Source organism: Corvus hawaiiensis, chromosome 3, assembly GCF_020740725.1.
Source record: "Corvus hawaiiensis isolate bCorHaw1 chromosome 3, bCorHaw1.pri.cur, whole genome shotgun sequence".
Taxonomy (NCBI): Eukaryota; Metazoa; Chordata; class Aves; order Passeriformes; family Corvidae; genus Corvus; species Corvus hawaiiensis.
Genome location: NC_063215.1, coordinates 46,917,568 through 46,942,495, shown reverse-complemented (window position 1 = coordinate 46,942,495; position 24,928 = coordinate 46,917,568). Strand labels below are relative to the sequence as shown.

At 44.7% G+C, this 24,928-nt stretch overlaps 1 protein-coding gene across 3 annotated transcripts in view; it reads right to left on the bottom strand.

The window, feature by feature from the left end:
* FOXO3 (forkhead box O3) overlaps window positions 1-24,928 on the bottom strand; it is a 90,380-nt gene that overhangs the window by 14,329 nt on the left and 51,123 nt on the right. For 2 of the 3 annotated variants that reach the window (XR_007202276.1, XM_048297303.1), the window contains exon 2: window positions 1,168-2,602. Coding sequence is in view for 2 of the 3 variants with exons in the window: in XM_048297303.1 (XP_048153260.1) it covers window positions 1,202-2,602 (1,401 nt within the window). In the remaining variant the exon portion in view is untranslated. Of the gene's footprint in view, window positions 254-1,167; window positions 2,603-24,928 lie in introns of all 3 variants that reach the window. The other variant, XM_048297304.1, reaches the window with a different exon arrangement.

Sequence of the window (24,928 nt, the reverse complement as noted above, 5' to 3'; positions counted from 1 at the left end):
AATAAGAAAGCTGGAAGTAAGCTGTTAACTGAATGAATGCCTCATTTAACCTCACCACTGAGATGCTCTACATACTATTTTGAAGTTAATAGAACACTTTCAATAATTTATAGCTAACCTTTTATCTTACTATATTTTGAAATTTACTCCATTATACTAATAAATAAACAAAGGAGGAAGGGCACTTGTGTGGCACCTGCCCTGTGAGTCAGGGAATATGTATGTGCGAGCAGACAGAGGTATGGGCAGGAGCCTGCAGAATCACAAAAGGATGACAGAAAAAATGATTACAAGTCCCCAGCTGTGGAAAATAAGCAGCGGAAAAAAACATATTAAACTTGAAAAAAATTAATCTGAAGAAGCTAACATTTAAAAAACACCTACGTCAGAACCCAAACCCACAGACATTCTCTTGGAGGAATCCAGAAGAAAAATATATCTACCCCATTCAGGGGTGGGGGGAGGAGGACAACAATTATTGTATACTTAAAACATTAAATAGGCCAGGACATTCCTGAGACCAGGATCCCACCAATACATATATCCTCCATTTGATACCTTTTTTTTGGCCAAGAAATACAGTTTTGAGAAAAAGCAAACCCAAACAACTTTGCTAGTGTTGCTGTACCACAGCAGCAGCACAACTCTGATTCTGTCCACATCTGTCCCACACACCTGATCCCCAGTGAGTGCTCTGATCTTGCAAAGACACTCTTCCTCCTCCCCCACAGCAACACTGCTCCACTGACTGCAGAGCCCCTGGCCCCATCCCTCTATAACACAGCTTGGATACATGTGGCATCGACTGCAAGAAAGAATCCATCTGTTGCAACTTCAAAGAAGACGAGTTACAGCTCTGCGATTCCTAAAACCCACAAATATTCCACCTTGGTTTGCCTGATTTGTCATTAACATTTCTCATGCCTAAATTAAGAAGGACACTGAGCATCAGATGCGTGCTGACAGTGTTGCAGTTGAACAGCTTTTATAGCTTAGCCTCGTTTCCCTCCACACCTCCACGTTTCTTGGTTGTGCCTGTTGCATACCAACACATAGCAAGCCATCACAAGCCAAATTACTATTATTAGTGCAAACTATTAGGGGTTTGCTGCAAACTCTAATAAAACTAAGGAACCAATTATTTTACCACATCTATGGGGCACTGACCTGTTTGCCCATTTTCCCTGTTCTCAAAGATCCTTCAGCCTGGTACCCAACTCTGTGATGAAGCCTGTTTAGCACCAGTGAAGTTCCCCACATTCAGACCGACAACGTTCTGAGCTGAGATGAGGGAATCAAAATTAAAATCCAGCCCATCGGCATCCATGAGTTCACTGCGGATAATGGACTCCATGTCACACTCCAGGCTCCCATTGAAAATATCCAGGTCCAAGTCACTTGGGAATTTCTCATGTCCCATGACCGGGAGGTTCACGCTAGAGGAGTACAAAGAGGAGCCTGACAGCGGGTCAGAAAGCGTTTGCATAGACTGATTGACAGGTGACTGCTGATGTTTGGTGGATCCCAAGCTGTTGGAGTCACTCAAGCCTATGTTACTGATGGAATTGGACAAGGCACGGCTGCCACTAAGAGAGGAGTTGTGGGACTGGTGCTGGTGATGGGACAGGTTCTGATTGACCAGACCGCCCTGGCTGGACTGCGCAGCAAACGACATCATGGGGTCGTTGCGGAGCATTATATTCCGGCGGGAATTGTGGGCGGACACAGCTGTGCTGGCTTGTGACATGAGTGGGTCAGACTGTGTCATCATGACATCGCTGTGACTAAGTGCATCAGAGGTGAGAAGATCCTGCAGCGTCTGATTGTTGTAATGAGAAATGGAAGAGAAAGTGGCCTGCTTGTTCTCCTGAATTGTCTGCATGGGTGACTGGCGGAGGGAATTCAGGGATGACGGCCCAAACACAGCGTTGTTGAAACTACTTGATGGGGAGCCCAGTCCTGAACCTTTGGAACCATAAGGAAAACTGGAGCTTCTCTGCATTATCCCTCCTGTGGGTGACTGCTGGGAGGGAGGGAGTGTTATATTGTCCAAGAGATCATCCATGAGGTTATCTGTCAGTCCATCATTCAAGTTCATTGTCCCAGCCATATCAGTCAACCTAGGCAACTCCACAGTACATGGTTTGTTTACTGATGGGGACAAGCTCGAAGGACTACTGTACAGCATGGGAGAAAGTGGAGCATCATCATCTTGAACATCATCGAGCTCAGTGCTTGCCAATATTGGTGACAAGCGGCCACTGATCGTACTGGCATTTGAATTTGTACGGGAGCGAAAATCTGTCCATGCATCCAGCTCATCGCTGCTGCGGGAGGTGGGACTCCCTGGCCACTTGGAGAGCTGGGAAGGGCTCTCCTCACTCGTCTCCTGGGCGGTCTGCAGAGCCGCCTTTTTCTTTGCCGCCCGCCCTCTGCTCTTGGTGTACTTGTTGCTGTTGTCCATTGACACAGCACGTCTCCGGGGCGCCTTGCCGCCTTTTCCACCATCTGGATTGATCATCCACCAAGAGCTTTTCCCAGTGCCTTCATTCTGTACCCTGACGAATCGGCTGTGGAGCGACAAGTTGTGCCGGATCGAATTCTGCAAGAAAGGAACAAAACAAAACATGAAGACTGTCACCCCACTTCTTTTACAACCCAAATCTCAATCATTAAACCAACATCTCATTATGACAGCAACATGAATAAAATCATTGGACCCTCCTGGATATCTCCGTAGGTTTCTCTGGTGCTGGATATGGGAGGGCTGGAGTGTAACTGTGGCATGCCGGCGTGCTGCTGTAAAGCAAGCCCTGAGCTTGCTCGAGCTGTGCATTCCTTGTGCCCATCTCTACACCCCTAAAATCTTCATCCTAAGAAAAGGAGTGTGACATTCCTGCTAGAAAGGAGCTAGATGTTTCTCCCTTACTTTTGACTCAGGACAAACTACTACTATCAGCAATCTTGCCATCAGTTCCTTGAAATAAAAACTGCAAAGGCGCAGCAAAAATCTGGCTGGAAGGGTAGTCACACTCATCGCAGCCTCTGCAAATGTCTTTTTAATTCTTCATGGGCACGTGTGCTGTATATTTGTTATAATAATTCTTGAGAAAACTGCAAGTGCTGTTGCTCCTCTCCCACAGGCACTCTGTGCATGACTAAGCTGTACCTTCTCTCTTGATTAGAGGCACCAGAATTACGCCTGTACAGCAGTAGCTGGCCAGCTGTCCCCTCGCTATGGTATCCTCACGGTCTTCAAAACATGATGTGACACAGTATGCAACGATATCCCTGTCCCCGTAAGCTGCTGGATACAGAGCTCTATAAAGCTGCTGAACACAGCCAGATACTCCGTCCTGTACAGGATGCTATGAAATACAGTGCTCTCAGGGGAGCTGGCACACAGTCTACTCTTGCATTGTACCTGCTTGCACCAGTCAGCAACATCGAACTGCCCAAAATACATGTTGGCTCAACCCGATGATGATCACCTCAGAATCAGAAAGAGCCTGAGAAAACCAGCCCATGGTACCCCCAGAGAAATGGCACCAGATTTAAACCAAAATAACTGAGATGAAAATCCCACTCCATTCATCCTGCTGATCTTGTACTTAAAATATGGGTGAAAGAAAGGAAAAGCAAATAGTATTTGTTAATGTGAATGCTTCCAGGTTTGGCAAACCAACATTTTTTTCCTGTGTGGCAGTCAGAAGATTTTTGGAACTATCCCATATTCCTTTGAAAACCCCTTGTGCTATTCCTCTAAGCTTAAAGAGTTGCAGAGTTCTTTCTTCTTAAATTTTGGCAATTACCAGGCGTATCTATGAAAAGGATAAAATCACATTTGTCCTATCAACATCTTTTAAAAACACATAGTAAGACCATAACACAATCAAACCATTCAGAACAAGTGTCCTTCGTTTACAAAACACTGAAGAAACTCCAGATTTAAATGGGCAAAGAATGAATCAATCAACAAATCATTCATCAGCACCTCAACATTTGCATCCTTAGGATAAATGGATGCTTGACATAAATAAACTGAGATACATATAAAGAAGTACAGCCCAGCTTTTTTAAAAACAATTCTTTTCAGTACAAAATGCCTTTCTTTCCCCACTGTTGAGCATTGTGGTTTTTGTCAGATTGTGAAATGGAAAACATGCCTGAAGTTCTCGCACGCAGACAGCAGACGTGGTTGTGATTATCACTTAATGAAAAGAGAAATCATATGGACCATGCTTCAAAACAGCAACTGTTATGTTTTAAACAATTTACACAAAGCAGCTGATCAGACTTTGCTGACATGCTCAAGGCAAGTTTGGGTCAGTGCCTCAGCTACAAGCACATCCATTTCTGAGAGACTATCATGCCATCAAAATATGGTGGATTGAGTTGCACCATAATCGTTCTTCAGTCTAAGGAGGGAAAAAGCTTTATATTGTTTAACTGATGACATTTTAACCATATTTTGAGTCTGGCAACAGTTTAACTTCTAATAACTAGGCACCACTCCTTACTTCCTCAGGTTTCTCCCTGTAAAACTGGCTGGAGAACTGATGGGTTTTTTTAAAATAACCTTTGTTGATACTCCAGCTTGTATTGCATCTCTGCAGATACCTCTTACCCTCATTCCCTGTAACTTCCATGGATAGCCACTTGTGAGAACATCTGCATCGGGATTTCTCCATGCAAAGACCAAGCCAGGCTTCAAAAGCCATACAAACCATGCTGTTCCCCACATAAAAAGGCTGGGTATAAGAATACATGGCATTGTGACTCTTGCTAACAAAAAATACATCTTCGAAAACACAGAGGAGAAACACCTGAGGTGGTGTATGCAGCGTGCCATGCACAGCTTCAGATATAAAAACACTCAGCCAAAGTGCCAGCAGCTAACAGTTTTCAGCCTATAGTATTCTCATAAAAGGGCTTATTTCTGCTGATGGTATCCATAGTATGAAACTATTTGGCCTAAACCCATGAAAAATCCTAAAAGGTGAAATTGTGAGACTGAGGCGCCTTTCAGGATGAGGACTCCTGCATGTGTGGATATGTATGTGCACATGTGTAATTTTCTTCTTATTATATCTTTTTGCTCAGTGTCGATTTTATACAAATAATAGAAGAATGTAATAATCTTTCTGCATTGAAAATTGGTGGTTATAAAAAATCCAAGCAGTTTGTTTTCCTTTACGTTAAGCACTATGCCACTTAGAATCCTGCTTCTGTTTTTCTTTGCTTTTCTTCTGTAGGAAGATTTTCTTAAGCATAATTATGGGCTAATTTATTTTTGTGTACCCCATCTCCACCCTCTGTTCAAACACGGCCTTAAAACCCACTTCTTTCATGTAACCTCCCCCACTAACCTCTTCAGCAACCGTATCTGAGTTTTTTTGGTTTCTCCTTCTGTTGGACGCCTGGCCAAATCAAATTAGGGCTGGATCCTATTATCCTTTCTCCTGCAAGTTTTGCTACAGAAGCCACCAGGATTGACAACTCACATCAGTAAAGACTGTTGCACTGCGCTACGAGGCAGCAATCTGGATGGAAACAACTGTATTTTCTACCTGTTTTCTGAGCTGTCAAAAAATATTCCCATCTGCTTAAAATATAGGAAAGTATATGGGGACAATTGTTGCTCACAACCACATGCGTTACTCATATATGACCATGCAACAAACCACAAAGGAGGTGGGGAAGCAAAGAAAATACAGTTTATCACTTGAACCCACTGCTGATGAAATTAATGGGGATTTGTCTTTGACTTATGTGGGAGATGAATTAGGCCATGATGATGGAAACTTAACACATTTTTCCATGCCAAAATGCAATGAGAAACTTTAAAAGATGCATAAAGGAACTTCCATCATCTGTCCTGGAGACCATATGTAGATGGGATAGATGCTAGCCAGGCTGCAGACAGCTCACATACCACCGATGGGTACAACATACGGACTGTACTCGAGCGGACCAAAAAGAAATATGATGAGCTCCTCCACTTATTAGTGTTACTATTTATACTGGACTTGGAGAATGTCATGTGCTCTACTGAAAGCCAGAAGACTGAGGTTCCGGCAGATAACATCTAGACCATCATGAGTCCCCTGAGGCCAGACCAGCTGGGTTGAAGTTCCCTTTGAAAGTGGTCCTGCAGGGAGGAGGGACTGTCCCTGGAGACAAGGAAGACTCAGGGCAGAGGAACACAGGAGATTGGGCAGAACTGGTGTGAGCAGAGGGTGGTGCAGTGCCACAGGCAAGCAGGGCTGCTGTCCTACCTTGGCTTAGGCTGATGGCACCAGGAGAAGGGGTGAGCTGGGTGCCCATAACAGCCAGGGCAGCAACACCAGGGCTTACAGCACTTTCCCCAAACTCAGGGCCATGCTCTCCACTTCAAAAAATGATCCACTGCACTGTGTTTTATTCGGTTAATACTCCTCAAGGGATCCAGCTACATTTTGCTTGCAAGAAAAACCCCTGAGATCAGCTACCATGTCCTCATTACACAAATCTCTCTCTATTTTGGTAAGTCTGAAAAGAGGCAAGCTGAGAGAGAGGATGCTCAAACATTTCCAAAGTGCCGTATCCCTCATTTGATACAAACAACTGAATGAGTCTCCCAAGGAGGCTGGGACTGCATGTTATTTCAACACTCAGACCCGGTCAGACAACAGCAGCAAATGCCTGAGCCTTTAAAATGGAGAAAATTCCCCCTCCCTATGCCTGTTTCAGCCTCTTCCAAGCCGTGTTTACCTTGTGGAGCCTGTCCACTAACTCAGACACCAGCTGCAAGTGCTTCCACTGCAGTACAGAGTCTTTTTTGTCTGGAAGCAACATGTGGTATCAATTTATCATCCTCGACAACGCAACAAGGAATCCACTCGCTTTAAAAATAAAATGAGAGTTGTGTAACTTAACTCTTAAAACTCCCTGCTTTAAAAAAAAAAAAAAGAAGCCTAAAGATTAGCAAGATGAGGTGCAGCTGCCGGCTGAGGAGTCCAAGTTACACACTGGTCTGTTTTTCTTTCAGTGTTTTGTAGTGAGTAGTGAATTTGCTATTTCAGATATGGGCTCCTAAACTAAAGTTACGGCAACAAATCAAAAGCAGTAGTTTAACAAGTGGGATATTAGGACATGGTGGGAGAAAAACAAACACTATCTGCAGACCCATAAATGCCGCTAATGCTCACTTGGGAGAATTACACTTTATGTTATGCTATATTAACATATATAATGTTTTACCTTCACCATATGAAGTTGTCTGGTAGCCATGCAGTAGAGAAAGGCATCAGATCTAATACCACTGAAAAGAAGCCATGAAAATAACTCCAGCTTATCAGCCTCCAGCTGAACAGAGGGAGTCCAGCTTCTCTATGGCTCTGCTTGCTCACTTGAATTTCAGTTTTCAGCTTAGGCCATCTTGCTCAAAATGTTGTCACACAAATCTCATTTGGGATGAACACCCCTAGAGACAATGTCCACCAAAAATTATTTCTTTAAGAAAACCAAAATAAAACTACTTTTTTTTTTGCATTTAGTGGTTGATGAAACTGGAGTCTGTGAATAATTCAACACATTCGACATCTGTCCAGACCAGTGTCCGTGCCTTCTCATGAAGTAACTCAAAACTTGCTTCAACTCAGTTTTCATAGAATCAGAATCACAGCATATGCTGAGTTGGAAGGGAATCATCAGAATCATCAAGTCCAACACCCAGCCCTGCATAGGACACCCAAGAGTCACACCATGTGCCTGAGAGCTCTTGAACTTGAACTCAGACAAGTGATGCTGTGACCACTTCCCTGGGGAGCTCAACCACCCTCTGAGTGAAGAACCTTTTCCTGATATCCAGCCTAACCCTCCTCTGCCACAGCTTCATGCCATTCTCTTGGGTCCTGTCACTGGTCACCACAGAGAAGATATCAATACCCTTTCCTCCTCCTCCCTTCATGAGGAAACTGAGACTGCAAGGAGGTCTCCCCTCAGTCTCCTCTTCTCCAGGCTGAACAGACCAAGTGCCCTCAGCTGCTCCTCATATGGCTTCCCCTCAAGGCCCTTCATCATCCTTGTGGCCCTCTTTTGGACACTCTCTAATAGCTCAACGTCTTTTTTATACTGTGATGCCCAAAACTGCACACAGGACCAAAGGGGATGCTGCACCAGTGCAGAGCAGAGTGGGACAATCGCATTTTACATTTCAGATGTTTTACATTTTGTTTGCTTTAAAGTCCCCAAGGAGATTCAGTTGCAACTAAACAAGAAAACAGATGCAGTGGCTTCAAACTTATAAATAATTAAAGGTGCCAGTTCTGTGCATGTATGAGGGAATTCCTGGTAAGAGGGATTTGCAAGCCCAGGCAAGCTGATCTTTAGGAAGTACCAATCTATTGGTTCCATACCGTCCCTTTTTGCCTAGCCCCATAAGGCTGAAGTGTTACCCTTCTCAAAGAATTCTGAAATTCCAAATCCAGAGAGGTCTCAGAATTTTTCCTCTTTCCCATGAGTTTTTGCAAACCAGAAAAATGTACATAATTTAACAAAGTAGTGAGGGTGCTCTGCAGATACAGAAAAAGCAAGAACTAAAACATAAAGAGAGTTCTCCCACAATATCTATCCAGCCATGTTGTCCTGATATACCTCTTTTTCCATATTAAACCAGACACTATGTGCTCCAGATTGTTATGGTTTCCCTAAATTATGAAAGCTGCAGGGACAAAAAAAGCATTAAGAAAATTACACACAGAAAAAGAAGTATTTTCTGACACCCAAAATGGTTTTGATGCCTGATGTTTGGTATCATCTGCATGTTCCCAAGGCAGCTCCCAAAAATCCCACCAGTTGTTCCACAGAACAAGGCAGTCAGAGCATACCAGAGTCCTACAGGGTACACCCCTTCACACCCAGCTGGCAAAGGCCACCATCCTCACACTCCTGGGTATGTGGGGTGACACAGGCTCAGCCCTACCCAAGCATGCTCTCCTGCAGGAAAAGGGAAAAAAAATAACCCACAAATTTAAGAAAGTCAGCTCAGCATCTGAAAGGCAGCTCTGTGGTTTCCTCTCCTCATCCTCTCTTCAAAGGAGTTTTCTGACCTTGGTGGTAGGGGAACACTAGAAGAGGCCTCTGCTGTGATTAGCTCCGCCTGCACCTCTGCCCATTGTCCCCCACGCCAGAAGAGTAGAGCCTTGAGGGACTTAAGCTCCTTGGGAGAACAGTAAGTCCAGCAAAGGTTTATCCCCTGAAATGTGCTGGCTTGGATAGGAGAGCAGTACATGGATCTGCCTCCGTCCTGCACACAGGGCACCGTGCCGTGCCAAATTACGACAGGAGAAAGTGATCAGCACAGGGAAAACAAACTCTCCCTGACACGCACACCACGCTTCCCCAGCTGCGCTGGCCATGAGGGCAGGTGGCGAGCGACCTGCCCACCAAGGGGGTTTATGCCGTAGTCTTTGAAAAGGAAAGCATCTCAAAGCATGGACCTATGGGAATTGAGTCATAAAAAGTTTTTCCTAAAAAAAAAAATAATAGTAATAAATGTAAAAAAAATAATTCTAGTTAAAACAACCACTGCCTCAGTCTTTGCAAACAGTGATATTGCAAATTACTACACTGACGTAAATAAAACTTAGCTGAAAATATACACTGCCTGGAAATTGCCTCAGAGCACCACGCTTCCAGTTAGCAGAGAAATCTCCAGTTATTTTACAGTCAGACATGCTCTGACCACATGAGGACTCTAATAAATAACATTTGTTTTACTGTGAGTAGAGCATGCTGGCTGTCGTTTACACCGGGTGTTGGGAGACGGAAAGCAGAGTGCAAGGAAAGTGCTGATACTTTAATGCAGCTGAGGAGCAAGAAGGTCAGGCTCTCCAGTCACCCCTCCCAGTGTCAGGAGCCAGGTACCTCAGCACCCTTTGCTACAGAAGTCCCCTAAAAAATCAAATGTTATCATCTGCATGCTGTGGCAATGCTTTTCCACATTAGAATAGGATTTGGGAATCAGGAGGCAGGCACCGTCACTGAGAGGTCGCTAGGGCACCTTGTCAAGAGGCACCTTTCTCAGTCCCTTCCACCCGCTTCATATTGTGGCTGCCCAAAACTCAAAACCACAGCTGATTTAAATAAAAGGATTTAACTTAATTAAGAGCAAGAATTTACTTTGAGGCATTGCTGTTGTAAGGTGAAATCCCAAGGCAACTCATTGTAGGCTTGACTGGGACATGAACAGAGTCAGTGAGAAAATGGGAGATGTTGCCCCTTACCGAACTTAAACCCAAGGAGTTGCATACAAAAAGGCTGCAGTGGACACACATGGCTGGGTCTCTGCAGAGCCAGATCAAAACAGTTGTAATTTCTGTTCAGGAGTAGTATCACCAGCAGATAACATCTTTCTTTTTTCCTCTTGTTTCTCAATGGCAAGCCCCAGCATTTGAAACATTTTCACTGTAGGAACTTTAGAAATAACACCATGCTTTATTTGTGGAGCTCCTTCAGTATACCATCGCTGCGTTTCTCCTCCATGCCACAGAGCCCCAAGAGAAGTGCAGACACACACAACTAATGAACCTGAACACTGTACATAACAGTAACTCCCACAAAAACAGCTACTCCTGTCAGCACAGCTCCAATCCACCAGCTGCTGAAGCTACTGGAAGAGTCCTCCCAAACCTCAGTGGTCACCCAGTTAGACCTCAATGAAAACAATGCAATTTTACTGCAAGGCAGACTTTCACCATGAAGGCTTTGGGTTAGTATTGCTAGAAAGAAGATCTAGGAAAAAAAAAAAAGCCTCTGTTTTTTATTTCTTAGATGCAAAGATCCCAGCACAACTCTCACGCAGCATTGTGGAAGCCAGAGTGCTCAATTTTATTTTTGCTCATTCTCAGCATATGGCTGTTACTATACATTGACTATTTAGACACACGTATGGGCGTTCTTTCATGCCTTTAAAAATAAATGTGAGTGATGCTACTGCTTATAATAATTCACTAAAAATAGTAGCTTCCCATGGAAGATCACAAAAGCCTCTCACTGCTGAATCACCTATTATAAATCTTTATTTTTTGAAATCTTTTGCAGTCATGTGTTGATTTTATTTAACACTTTCTAAGCCTATGAAATGCAACTAAACCAGCAATAACTCTCACCACATAGTAGCAGGGAAAGAGTAAAATCCGTGTGCGTGGAGAGAGCGTTCCAGGGCTCCTGGAACCCAAGCTCAAGGCTGCCCTGCCCACGGCTCTGCGACGTGCTAACTCTGAAATGATACACCCGGCCTGGATTAATTGGAAGTGTTGAGCTGCACACACTAAATTGTGAATCTGGTGACAGTTACAGCAAACATGTGACTGATGAGAGGAATAGATCTGATACAGTGTCACCTGACTGAGTTTGATCAGGCCTGAGCAAGACCTTCAAAAGCCAGCACAGGCACCTGAGACCTTCTCGTGAGCAATACTACAAGCAACCTCCAAACCAGCTCCCAGCATTTCTGCTATGTCAACTAATCTGAAACAGGACCCCTCTCTGGGCTATTTTAAGCACATAATTACTTTATTATTGAACCAGAAGATACTATCTGATCTTTAAAAAAACCAACAGCGTTTTAAAATACAATGTGCTTCAGTTGGCAGCTGAGGTGGCAAAGGGAATGGTCCTGCTCCACAGACCTGAGCTCTGGGGGAAGCCGGGGATGCACCTAAGTGTGGCTCTCAGTGGGTCTGACCTGCTGACTTTTAAAGGTAAAAAACCCTTGGGAGCCTCACAAAGGGCAGCTGGTGTGGGAAAACGCAACTGCAACCCCAGATACTGAGTTACTGCAGCACTGGTGTGGCCAAGGGTGAGTTAGGAGATGAGGGTAAGTGAACAGAACAACTTGAAAAACAGGTATCTCCTCCTTCACAACTTTGGACTGGATAGCTACCAATAAATACCTGAGCACTCTTCAAAACGTAATGGCAGCTGTAAAATATTAATGCCTTTTGAAAGCAGAAAGTGATCGGCTTTCCTTTTGACGTATTCTGATGAGCATTCTGTTTTCGTCCTGAGAATAACACGTGGGTCCTCCCTGGCCTCTTGGTTACATAGATTCCTGTACTTTCCCTCTGCACTAGGGAACATATTTTAAACAGTGCACTTAGGAGTATATTTCAAGAATCATACAGGCTTGCGTTCTGTATACACAAACAAAGCTCATGCCATGCCAGATGACATGGGAGGACAAAAATATCCATCTCCACACCATTTCTACAAGAACAGTAGCAAGGTGGGTTTGTTTCAGAAGTCTGTCCCTAGCCCATTCTTTGATCTGACTTCCACTCATGCTCTGCATCAGGGCACTCAGTCCCAAAACCAGGCCTGCCCAAAAACTCACTACCAGGGCACGTGGCTTTAGTTTCCATGCTGCGATGCCCTGGATGTAATCTCCAAGGTGACAGCATTTGATTCTTTTTTCCCTCCCTATGGAAAAAGCTCTTCTGCAGACTTAAAATCTGGGAAGCTCCAGGTCAGACCTGGAGCTAGTGACACCAGCCACCCTTGGGAGTCATGGGGAGAAATGGGCACCTCCACGAAACAAGCCCACCAGCCTGTCTTCCCATTCTCGTCTGAGAGCACCTGACCCTCTCTGCTGGTGGGGGTAGATCTCATCCTCTTGCAGGAAGGTTTTGGGATGGTCACTCCCAGTGCATCCCAGGGTATGGCAGCTTCAGAGAACTCCTCCACACTCAAACCAAACTCTACCTCTCTGCATTCATCCTAGCCTCACTTAACCCCACTTATGAGTTGTTTTAGTTTTCATTGAACCTCACTTCACCTCACTCAGACAACTTGCATGTTACTGGTTCTACTGGATTTTTTAAATTTATTTTTTGTTTACTGCAGGGGCAAAATATACCCCAGGAGCTGACAAAAGGGAATGACACCTATTACAATGCCAATGACTCAGCCCTTTGCTACAGCAAGCAGGCTATTCCTGTTTCACATGTAACTGGAAGCAGCACCATCCCAGAAACTTCACAGTCCAGGTAAATGCACAAGTATGAAAGTCATCTTTTGTTTCTTTAAAGGTGTTTACCTAAATGGAGAAAATAAGACCATGGTCATCAATACAATCATAATCACAAGTGCTGAATGTTGAGCCTAAAGCTAGACTGTATCAAAATGCTTCAGCACCTGATGCTTTGTTCAAGCCCCACCCCAACACCAGAGCCTGAATAGCAGAATGATGAGTGGAAGAGCCTTTTCATGTTCTGGATTTGAGCCTGCACACATGAGTAATCCCTCCTGAGGCCAGCACTCAGGCCATGATGGGGTCCTTGTATTGCTCCATACATGCCTTTTTCAGAAGCAGCTGTGGAGCCACAGGGCAATGGGTTTTAGGACCTTGACTGTGTCAACAGCAAGAGTCATCAGCAGGTACTCTGACAAGAATTATCTACCCTGTAGGATGCAGTCTGGTTGAGCTCCAAGTGTGGGAAGGACTACACCAGTAGAAGACACTTGCATCTGAAAGTTTACAGCCTCAACAGGCAGACAAAGAAGCACTAACTCAATAAAGACACTCCAGAAAATAAAATCAAGAAACTTGTTTTGGTTTTATTTTCTAGCACAAGCCAGCCTTGTCTTCCCTGCCGTTTAGGACAGGCCTCAAGGCGACTTCACAGACACCATCCTATACTATGGAAAATTCAAAGTTTTTACTTGCTGAATCAAAATCTATGTGTTTTGGGGTTGCAGTAGCTGTATGGACTCAGATAGCCCCACAATTCCTCCAGATACATTCTCTCTCAGATAACTTTCTGCTTCTTAGAGAAACTATCCAGATCCCACATGGGTTGGATGGACACAGGCTACATTTGGTTTTTAGGGGAAAACTGTTGAGTTTTATTAGTGGAACTACACTGCTCGAACTAAGCCCTTTTTCAACACCTACATGTTCAAGACACAGGGCAAATTTTAAAGGACAATGCCAAGAATGATGATGCCTTTGTAACATCATCTTTCTTAGGACACTGTTCACAGCATTCATAGCTCAAGAATGCAAGGCCTCCTAAGTATGCCAGGTATCAATTTCATAACCAAAGTACACAAGAAACAAGCACCTTCAAGTTGCAGTTGAATAGATGAGGGCAAAAAGAGCGAGCAATGGCAAATACTTATGGGGGATATTTTCCCTCCTTCAGAAAGAGAAAGGACCCACTACACCAAGCACCTTGAGATGTACATACATTATGACAGGTCTGCTAATACTTTTGCTATATGAGATGATATGCAAAATATAAAATGGTCTAACTAGCTATGTGCTTTTCATTTCCTTCTTCAGTTTTCCCATACCCACCCCCATGATTGAAGTTTAGAGGAGATGATATATCTAGAAAAAAAGAAATGAAGCAGGCTACTTTCTGGTTAAGGTTAGAAAAGGGGAAATGAAAAAAATAATGAGATGGAAGAGTCCACACTTGTCTCCAGTTTGACTTTTTTCAGAGCTAGTGGAAACTAATTCTGTTCATGAGGATCTGCTCATGCGCCTGTTGCAAAGTGAGATTCTCACCTGCAAGGGCTTTTTTTGCATGCATCTAAATGCATGTGAACTACTTTGTGTGTTTGAACATGAATTCCCTCATTGTGTAGGGTAGATATGCACCAGCCTTTGCCAGACTTTGCCTTGTTGACAAGGCTAAACAGGAGGAGACATACAGAAATTTCCAATTTTGTTTACAGGCAAGTTTCAAAGCTTGCAAAAGTTAATGAAAACCTTCTAGTAGTTTTGTAACAGGCTCTTTTTTGAGGTGAAAATGTACCATATTAATTATTTTCAGCAGAAATGGTTTTTTGGTGCCATCCAATCACAGCTGTAACACCAGCAGACCTTCCGCAGGAGAGTGACAGCTGAGTCACTAATACTAAAACAGGGATGAGGAAAGGAAAATGAAAAAGAAACTAGGCTACTTCCTCTGAGGAGCTAAATACAGTATTTAATGGCATCTTTTTTTAAGGTTAACAAATCAAATGCTTCAGCTGTGAATTGTTGTCATCATCATAACTACAACAGGATGACCCTGAACAGCCTATCTCCATCTAGGCTTTTTCCACCTGTAAGACATAAATAAGGAGGAAGAGGCTGGGAGGCAGCCCAGCCTTTCACCATACTCTGGGTCTTCAGGGAGACAGGTTGTGATAGCCACACGAATTCGGCAGGACAAACAGCTGTGCTGTCAACACAGGGGGAAGGTGGCAGGAGGGAGCAGCTGGCTACTTGTCTCTTACTGCATCTGCAGCAGCTGCCATCTTCGTCAGCTGTTGCCCCCATGGCACTCTGCCTGCATGAGCTGGAGCAGGCAGCACTTGGGCTCCTCTTGTTTAACTCACACTGAAGAGCTGTGTTCCCCACCCCACTGCCCTTAAACAAAGGTGTCAAAAGTAATTAAAGTCAGGATGGCAAGAAACCTTAAAGCTCTATGTACAGAGGAGCATCTTTTTTCCAACACCACAGAAGTGTTGGGCACTTTGGACTCCATGTCACAGGTTGCATTTTAGTAAGTTACATTTTAGTGAAGTATCTAAAAAATACATGCATACACTAAAAAATATCTGTCCAGCAGAAAAGTAAGGACTGAAGCTGATTCTCCAGGAAATCAACTCCAGGTACCTGACAAAGCCTTCTGTATTAGGAGACCCTGTATATAGTCATAAGGTATTAGAGCACAACAGGGTGACATTTTTGCTTGTTTATTCAAGGTCATGTTTGTCAGCAATAGCCCTGGATCAGGGCTGCACCAAGGGAGCTGCTTTGCGCCTTCAGGCCCCAACAAATGGTTCCCACTGCAAGAGCCAACAACGTAATCACAAATGCAACATGATCACGAGGTGGTTCGGAACGCTGCCTCCTGATCTGATAGCCAAACACGGGAGTGCACAAGATACTGGAATGCAGGGAACTGGGCCACCTGGGCAGATAATTCCTGGCAAGATTATGTGCGCTTGGACTAACCTTCCTCCTTGAGGGCAATGCCAGGGAGTGCACGTTGGACACTGGTGGCACTGCATTTATATATTCTTTTTAGGGAGACACTTTCTCTGAGTCCTAGACTTTAGCCAAACCTAGCCACGCTTGCCAAACACACAAAATTTCTATTTAATTAATCCCATGCATGTCTTCAGAGACTCCCTGTTGAGTTGGCTTAAAGCACCCCATCCACGCCTTATCACAAACTCTGACCATGTTTTTATGACTACTTTAAGCATAATTTGAGCATAATGCCAAATAGCAAATAAGTCGCTGTTCATGCAAAATGTCTGGCTGACCTCTGTAAGACTCTTCACATGAGAAAAAGTTTGCAGGATTAGGACCAAAGCCTGGAAGCAGGGCCATCTCTTCCCTCTGCCCACACCCCCTCTCCCTTGGCTCCAACAACCAGTACATGCTGTTCTCTTCATTACTTCAACACAGTCCTTAAGGCCTTAGATCTGAATGAAGAAAATGAGCAAACTCTGTGATTCCGGGTATTTAAAAATGGAAAAAAAAGGGCAACTGTTAGGCAGAATCTGCTAGGAGGAGGAGAAGGAATCGGCTGAGTGCCAAAAGACAAGAGTCCACAGTCTTCAAATTTCAAAGGCTTTCAGGATAGATGACCTCAAGATAGTTTCACAAGCTAGTCTGAGCGAGTCACATTTTGGTAGTCTGCTGGATTTTTCCTCCACTCCTTTTTCCACCTAGATAACTTGGTTTTTTTTTCACTTGGTGAAAGACAAAATAACTTTAGTAACTTCCAATAACTTTACTCTCCTGTGGCACTTACATATCAATTAGCTCTGGATTGCTGCTATATATTGGGACAGTGTACATGCTTGGGAAACTGTCCCTGGGAATTTTAATGCCATAAAATGCCTCGGTGCTTCAACCCTACCCCATCTTTCTGGTACACCAGCCAGTGAACACAGAGTGCTTTCTTCTGCTGTGCCCCTCTCTGTCCCCCACTCCCTCCACAGAATTAGGACATTGCTGGAACTCAGCACAATGCTATTTGCAGCCATGCATGTTTGAAATAAAAAATGAAGTCCAAGATTGTATCTCAGGCTGCCTGAGATTCAGCCGCCTTCTGCTGCCCAAAACCACAGAGGCAGAGCTTGCATGTTTAGATAACAACTATAGCAAAATGAAGACAAAAACTGTAAGCAATCCGTTTTAAATGCAGACAGGGCAGGGAGTGACTGCACTGGCACTAACCCGATGGAGTCTTAAGAACATTTGACTTGTTCCACTCCCAGGTTTCCACCCTGAGTCCCACGTGCGTGGAAGTCATCTGGGGACACAAGCAGGCATGGAGAGGCCTTGCCTCTGCAGCTCCCCTCCCACTGGGGAAGGGGCTAGCTGGCAGAGCCAGAAGATGGCACAACATTTGGTGACTCCACACAAACTACAAGGCCAATACAGGGGAGTAAGGGCAAGCCTGGACCAAAAGAGGACCAGGTCAGTGTGACACTGGGTGTGTTGGAGAGGTCTTTGCAAACCTGGGACTCTGCCTCGCAGAGGAGCGGCGCCAGTGGGAAGGAGGTAACGTCACCAGAGTGGAAATCCTTCGAGTATTAACAGTCACCACACGCTCATCAGAAGGAGCACCTACCCTTTCTTGAGCACACACTGCCAGTAAGAAGTCTTCTCAACAGCAGATCTGGGACACCCCAACAGCACATTTTGCTAGAAGACCATAAGAAAAAACATCCAAAACTCTAGTCTTGTTGACAACCAGTCCCTGTGATGTGCTGAATGTCATCTGCTACATGGAATCCCCCAGTTCAGGCTGATCCTTACTGGAGAGAGAAGAAACCTGCTACATCACGTTCCTACTGCTGACAACAGGATTGGGTTTGTTATCAAAGAACTTCCAGAGCCCCATGTGTCAAACGACAATGACCTCTGCTCTTCTGGTGAGGTATTTTTAACTTTGGGAAGTACCTAGAGAAAAGCTGGGGGATGAGGCCCATGAGCCAAGTTTTCAGGAGAGCTACTGAGAAAAAGAAGTAAACTGTCTGGGAAATGTCATGGTGTCATGCTGTTGTCCTGCTAGATGGATTTTTGGACATTACCACACATGCTGCAGCAAGGTTTCCACCCCACAACCCAAGCACTGCAATACAGGCCCTTAACGGGCCAAATCACATCAGTCCTCCAGATTTGCAGTGGTTTATAGAAATGGTCTTCTTCAGGAACAGGAAAAATTCCAAGCATCCTACAGGACACAATCTGTGTTTCTCCATGACTATCCCAACACATAAGGGTAAAATGAAAAGCCTGGAACAGACGTCAGCAGCTCCCATAGGCCTGACACACATTGGAAAGGAGAGCTTTCCAGTACCAAGAAAAGGCTGGGAGTATCACCTTCCCCTGGGTACATAGCAACAGTTGCTAGTTTTGGCAGGCAGCGAGATGCACTGCAAGACATGAGGGTGACATCATTTGATTATCACCTTGCTTCCCTTGGATTCAATTGGATTCCAATAAACTATTTTTAGAATTGCTACAGCCTTGAAAACTGACTTATTACAGATTTGGGTAGAGGAAGCTGGGGACTATATTAATAGCAGACAAAGCCTTAACAAGGCCCAAGTATCTGGAACCCAAAACCACAGCAGGAATAGCGTGTACATATTAACAGCGAAGGTAATTAACCTTCTGAAAAACATGCTTGAAGTGTGGGGTGGATTCTTCATTGCCTTAAGTTTCTGCATTTAAGGATAAATATTCTTCCAAAAGGTGGGATGAAGCTGAAATTGAATTTGGGATTTGTTGTTGAAATATCTGATGGGAGCTGTGATGCTTTTACTCAGAAGTCCTGCCCTTAAAATCTAAAAGCTTGCCTGTTGCTCGTGCTTGGGAAGTTCAGTCCCATTTTGCTGATATAGGCATTTGCAGTTTCAAAGAAAGTTAAGAATTACTAGAGGATATCATGACATATGATGTTAACACCCCAGAGAAAGCAGTACAGGAAAAAATAAAATAAAAGCTCTCCAAAATGTTAAGCCTGAGGTTCATTGCTTTCGCCCTGGACACAAGAAATGAATAACATCATGTCTCATTACTCCATGACACTGAGAGCTTGAAAGTAATTGATCTTGCCTCCAATTTCAAGCTAGCCACAGTGTTTGTTTAGGAGAAGAGGCTCACATGACAGGCTGGAGCTTCTGAAGGAGACATTCCCCTGAAGTGGTAGCAGCTCTCTGGAAATAAATAACTACAGGGATTCCCAGGCAGTTGTGGAATCGTCAGCAGCAGTCCACTGTGTGGTGGTGCACAGCACTTTTTCATTATGTTTATGCAACTACAGGTATTAGTATTTACAGCAAGCTGCTTCTTTTTACATCCCTTACATTGAATATTTGATATCCTATATGAATTTTAATGGCTGTTGTACAGTCTTCTGTTTTTTAGCTTGTCAGTAAGTATGCTTGGACAGTGACAGACTAATGAGCTACTGAGTGATGTGAGGAACCGTGTGGTATGCCACAACTTGTTTTATAAAATAACAGGGCAGAGCTTTTTCACTTTTATAGCAAGGACAGAGTCTCTACTCTGCTTGCCCCAAATGACAATGAGAAAAAGTGTTCTGAGCAAGAAAGAAGGAACACCAAAAAGCAGAACAGAAACGAAACTGCACTGTCAGGTTTTCACTCTGTCAGAGCCCCTGTAATCAAACCCAGGAAGGCTACCCAGTGAGGGGCCCTGGGCTATCACATCATCCCCACTGCAAAACTTCTGACTGACGTAAGCAATTGACTTGTCTGCTAATTTGATTTCTACAACTCACTGCATTGGGACGTGACTGATAAGAGCTGACTAGCAATTCCCACAGATAGGGATTTTGCAGAGCCTTGCACGCCGCACAGTGAGGCCAACTCCACCCATTTCTTTCCACACATGCCACTGTCGCCCACAAATCTGAGGCAGACACACACGACTCTATCAGCAGGACCATATGTGTCTGCAGAGATAGCAAAAGCCAGAGACTGCCACCACTTAGCCAAATAAACAACTTCGCATACAAGAAATGACACGTGGCAGGAGAGATCCAGGAAAGGACACAGTTTAAGCCTCCTAAATTCAGAGGCTGTTGCTTCAAGTAAGAGAGCAGAGGCAAGAGGCAACCCAATAGCCACAGATTCCTCTGCAACACAGATTTCTATTAGGGAGAAGTCAAAGCCAAGAGGGACAAACCATACCCAAAGCAGAGGATATGGACTTCTTCAACACTGATGCATCTAAATTGAAAATTTTTATATGTGTGAAAGGCCTTAGATAAATATTTGGGTCAGAATGGGAAAATGGATAGCAAAATCAGACCAGCAAGTAACAGGAGTAATGTGAAAATATTTGGTGGGGTAAAGTGGGCAATAAATGATGAACCATCAGGCCCATAGGGATTTATGAGAGACTGTCTGCCAGTGAGGCCAAGTAACTCTTTTTTTTTTGGAGTGGGATAGGAGAGGAAGCACAAGGGCAAAGACTGAGACTGTTGTTCACCGGAAAAGCAGATATTTAAAACCCTCACAGAAGGCAGGAGAGACTTGAAAGGAGACTGCAAAAGCTCAGGCTCCCTGGAGCTACATGCCTTAAGTTGAAGGCTGTGCAGGTACCTGTGGCCATAACACCTTGGACAAAAGATGTAGCACTGCTGCTGGAGGGCTGGGAGGTGCCTGACCTTACCTGCCCAAGCCTCATTGCACCCTCCTTCTCAAGGGCCAGCAAGGATTTACTGCTTCCCCTGGGGTATGCAGGGGTCATAGAATCACAGAATCCTTAAGGCTGGAAAAGGCCTAAGATCATCAAGTCCAACCACTAACCTAAAGCCAGTGTGTTCAGCACTAAACCACGTCCCTAAGTGCCACATCCACACGTTTTTTTTTAAGGCTTCCAGGGGTGGTGATTCCACCACTTTCCTGGGCAGTCTGACCAGCCTTCCAGTGAACAAAAAGTGTACAACAGAGCATCAAGCTGCAACAAACACGCTCCCCAGTGTGGCTGCATCCTTTCTCCCTCTCCAAAAATACCCACTGAGGCTCAGTGACCACAGCTCTGAGGAGCAGCACTCAGGGACCTCAAGTCCCGTTGGCTGCTGATGCCAGTGGCCCTATGAAACAGTTTTCTCAAATCAAAATACTGTTTACTACTAACAGAAGGTAGGCAGTGTAATATTTTCTAAAACGGACTCAAAAGAGGATATTTGTCTCTCCTAGCTCGGTCCTGTGCCAATACATGTTCCAGGAGCTGCTGAGAAGCTGAGATTCCTGCAAACTTACAGCCAGGTGTCTGATCCTGGTGAGTGGCTCTCGAACAATGGCCTACTTTCTGCCTGAAGAGTTTTTAACTCTTGGCAGTTCCTTTGATCTGTTCCTCCTTAACACTGGCAAAAAAACCTGAAGCTGAGGAGGTAGCATCCTCCCAGTTAATAGCTTTGGCATTGTATCTTAATCCCTCCCGAGGCACCTTCCCAAAGTTATTTTACCAGCAGCTGCTGTCTTGCCTGCCTGGTTGCTTTTAAAACTACTTTGATATTAAACTAACTACATGCATCCCTGAAGCAACCATCCCAGTACTGGGGCACACATCCTCTCCATCCCCAGCTGGAGATGCATGCCATGCTGGGGATAGAGGGCAAGGAAGAGAGGGACAAGCCCCACTGCCCATCTTTAGGCATACTGGATGTCCAAGCTGGGAGTTGAGGATTCTGAGGCATCCTGACAACCCAAGGCTTCTTTCAGAGCCCCCAAGATCAAAACTGTCCTGCTGCTCGTGTGAGGCACAGAGGCATCTGAAGCTGGACCCTAATGATTTTCTCCTCTTCTCTCTTCCTGAAGATATTTTTTCTTTGAGTTTCTCCCTTTTCATTGCTAGGTTTACAAGCTCTGTGCAAGCTGTTCTCATCTTTGCATACCCAGAGAAATAAACCAAATCATAATAATAGCATATGAAAAAGCAGAAATTTATCTCAAGACCATAGTGTTTTTATTAAGGTGACTGGAGGCAAACACTTATGCCCCAAATGAGGGGGAAGGCAGGCAGGCAGAAAGGTATGGGAAAAGGAATTAGTACTAGAAACAACATGATAATTCATCTCTACCAACAAAAAAGTGCTACAGACTTTCTTCTTGCCCTCCTCAAATAAATGACTTGTAACAAACAATAAAGGTTTGTCTAACAATAAAACAGACAAAGGACTTAATATCTGTAATTTCAGCCTCAGAGAATAAACCATTTAATCCTTCATTTTTTACATTTCTTTTACTTCTAAAAAAGATCACTAGCTCCTCACTCTGGTGCTTCCACAGCAATTTAGCAGGCATCAAATTACAAAATAAGAAACTGATAAATCTCAATCCAGAGAAATCCATCTACCCTGACTCAGAGGAGAAACTTTCCTGTTCAGCTCCCTCTTGAGAAAAGCTGGCAAAAACAAATACAGTGCTTTTCCTACCTTCCTCATTTAGGAAAAAAACACCATCACCACCATGTGACACAGCCTCAAGACCACAGCTTTCTAGAAAGAAAGGTCAAGTGAAACAGTTGTTCCTAAAGAGTTTGTCTGACTGCAGAAACAGGATTGCACCAAGCAATGAGCAGCAGGATGAGTGCCTTAAATCACACATCTCAGGTGCTTCTCCATCCTCCATGATGCCAACACGGACAACAAAGGAGTGGGGAGGTGGGCAGGAAATACAGGGATGCCGTCACAATTTTTACGCTGACCATACTTTTGCCTGACAGCTCCTGGAAAAGGCAAGACCGCCTGGTCACCAACAACAGCCAGGCATTGGATCAGGCAAACAAAAGCCCTCTATCTCTGCTCCGCTGAGGTGGAGGCATGACCAAGTAGGAGAGAAGGCAGGAAGTAGTGATCAACTGGAAAACTACCATGAACAAAACCCAAGCACTACCACAAAAACATGAAAACCCAGGGAAAAAAAAATTCTATGAAAATACTGTAATAGGTTACCTTTATGTGAATGAGTCTTCATGCTCGCCTAGACTGAGTCACTCTGTGAACTGCCTCGCGGTCCATCTGGCTGCCAACTCCTGGCTAAACTTGAACATCCTGTGACTGAAATGAATGCATCAAAGGCTAAGGCACCGCAAGGTAACAAGGTTTTCTTTGTGCAGCACCTCCAGATGCACCAGCATTCCGCTTACGCTAGGTCTCACATATCCTCTGGGTCTGTGATTGGTATATTTCTGACTTTCAGAGGCTGTAAAAGAAAGGCTAGACTTGAAATGTGCCTCTCACCTTACTTTCATGGACCTCCTCAATCCATCTCTGGCCATGTACCAGTGATCTTATAGTCTTGGATGTGAAACTGTTTACAATTTTTCATTGCTCTGGACATAAAATTTTGCTACCACCTATGTAAACAACTTTCAAATATGGGAGGATGCCATTGCTGCAGATGAATGCAGGCCCAGAAACCATTGTGACACAATCTTACAGAAAGTAAGACTGCACTGCTGGATACTGCACTTCCACAGTCTGCCTTTCAACCCACTTACAGTTGTAGTGGAAGGAGAAAGGAAAAAAACCCAAAGTATTCCTTACGTTCCCAGCTTTCCTCTCCAAATCAGGAACACACTCCTATTTCTTAGGTGGCAATATAAACTTAAATAATCTTTCCTGCCTTCACTGAAACTATTTTAAAACCAGTAGTCAGGTACAAAACAAACGTCCCAGCTAATGCAATGTGTATTACTCAGTGATGATAAACACTATACACCCACCTAGACTTTTCACTTGATGTGGTTGGAAACTGCTATGTAAGGTGGAAAGAAGTAAGGCAGGCTGCTTTATTTTTGGCATTTACTTAAGAGTTTAGGCTTATTGCAGCAGTACATTTACTCTGGCTCTGTGTGCTGCTTGCAGCCAACTGTGTAAAGATATTTTGTGGCTATTTTCTTGGCTGGAAGAAAGACGTATCACCCCCCAACTCCCACCGCATCTCCTACTCCACCACACTGCCAAGCTGCAAGGAGGGAGCGTGCTGGGAGGGGACCTTCTCTTTCTCATCTGCCAGAGCAGAGCTCAGCAAGGTAAAGCTCTGTCTAGCCAACAAAGCTCTTTACCACAAATATCCTTATTAAACACAGCCTTATCAGAGACCAGTTTCTGCAGTCTGAAGCAGTCAGGAATTAACTCTGTCAATATAAAATTTCAAGCCAGGATTAGAGCCCAGACCCAAGGGGATGTGAGTGAGTGTTCAAGCCACAACAGAGTCACCTGACCATGCTCATGCCATGTCAGGGGGCTGCCCAAGGGGCCAGGGCTCAGGCTGTGCACCCACCACCCTGGTGGTACTCCAGTCCCCTGAAGGACTCATTCCCCAGGCTGCTGCAGCAGGAGAGGGGGATGCTGAAACTTGTCTGTCTAGCGGGATAGAAGGGAAAGGAAGCACTGTGCCAGTGCTTCCAAAAGAGGACAGGCTGAGGGAAGACCCCGGTCCAGCAGCATCAGTTGTGCCCAGAGGGCATGAAAAGCCAGCCTGGAGGGGGGAGACAGCACCCCACAGGTGTAGCCCAGGACTGTCAGGATGGGAGGTTCACCAGCACTTCCCAAAAGGGTGCCACCATCTAGCAAGGTGCATGGCTAAGATATAAACTCATCCAGTACGCTCCTTTGTCAGCCTCTGGCTCTAATCCCCACCCACAGGATCAGGCTATGTCCCCTGCCTTATCCACAAGATGAAGCTGTCTATCCCCGACACAGCCCTCAGGGTTGTGGGACCAACGCTGCCTGCCTTCGCTCCAGGGTGAGCCTCCTCCACTGGCATGGCACGGCTGCCTGCCCGGCCTGCAGATGGTGCGAGCTTTGCCCCACAGCTCTGTGAGTCAAGGCCTTAATGGTGACCGTGCTTCTCCTGCCACATATTGAAAGCTGGCAATGCT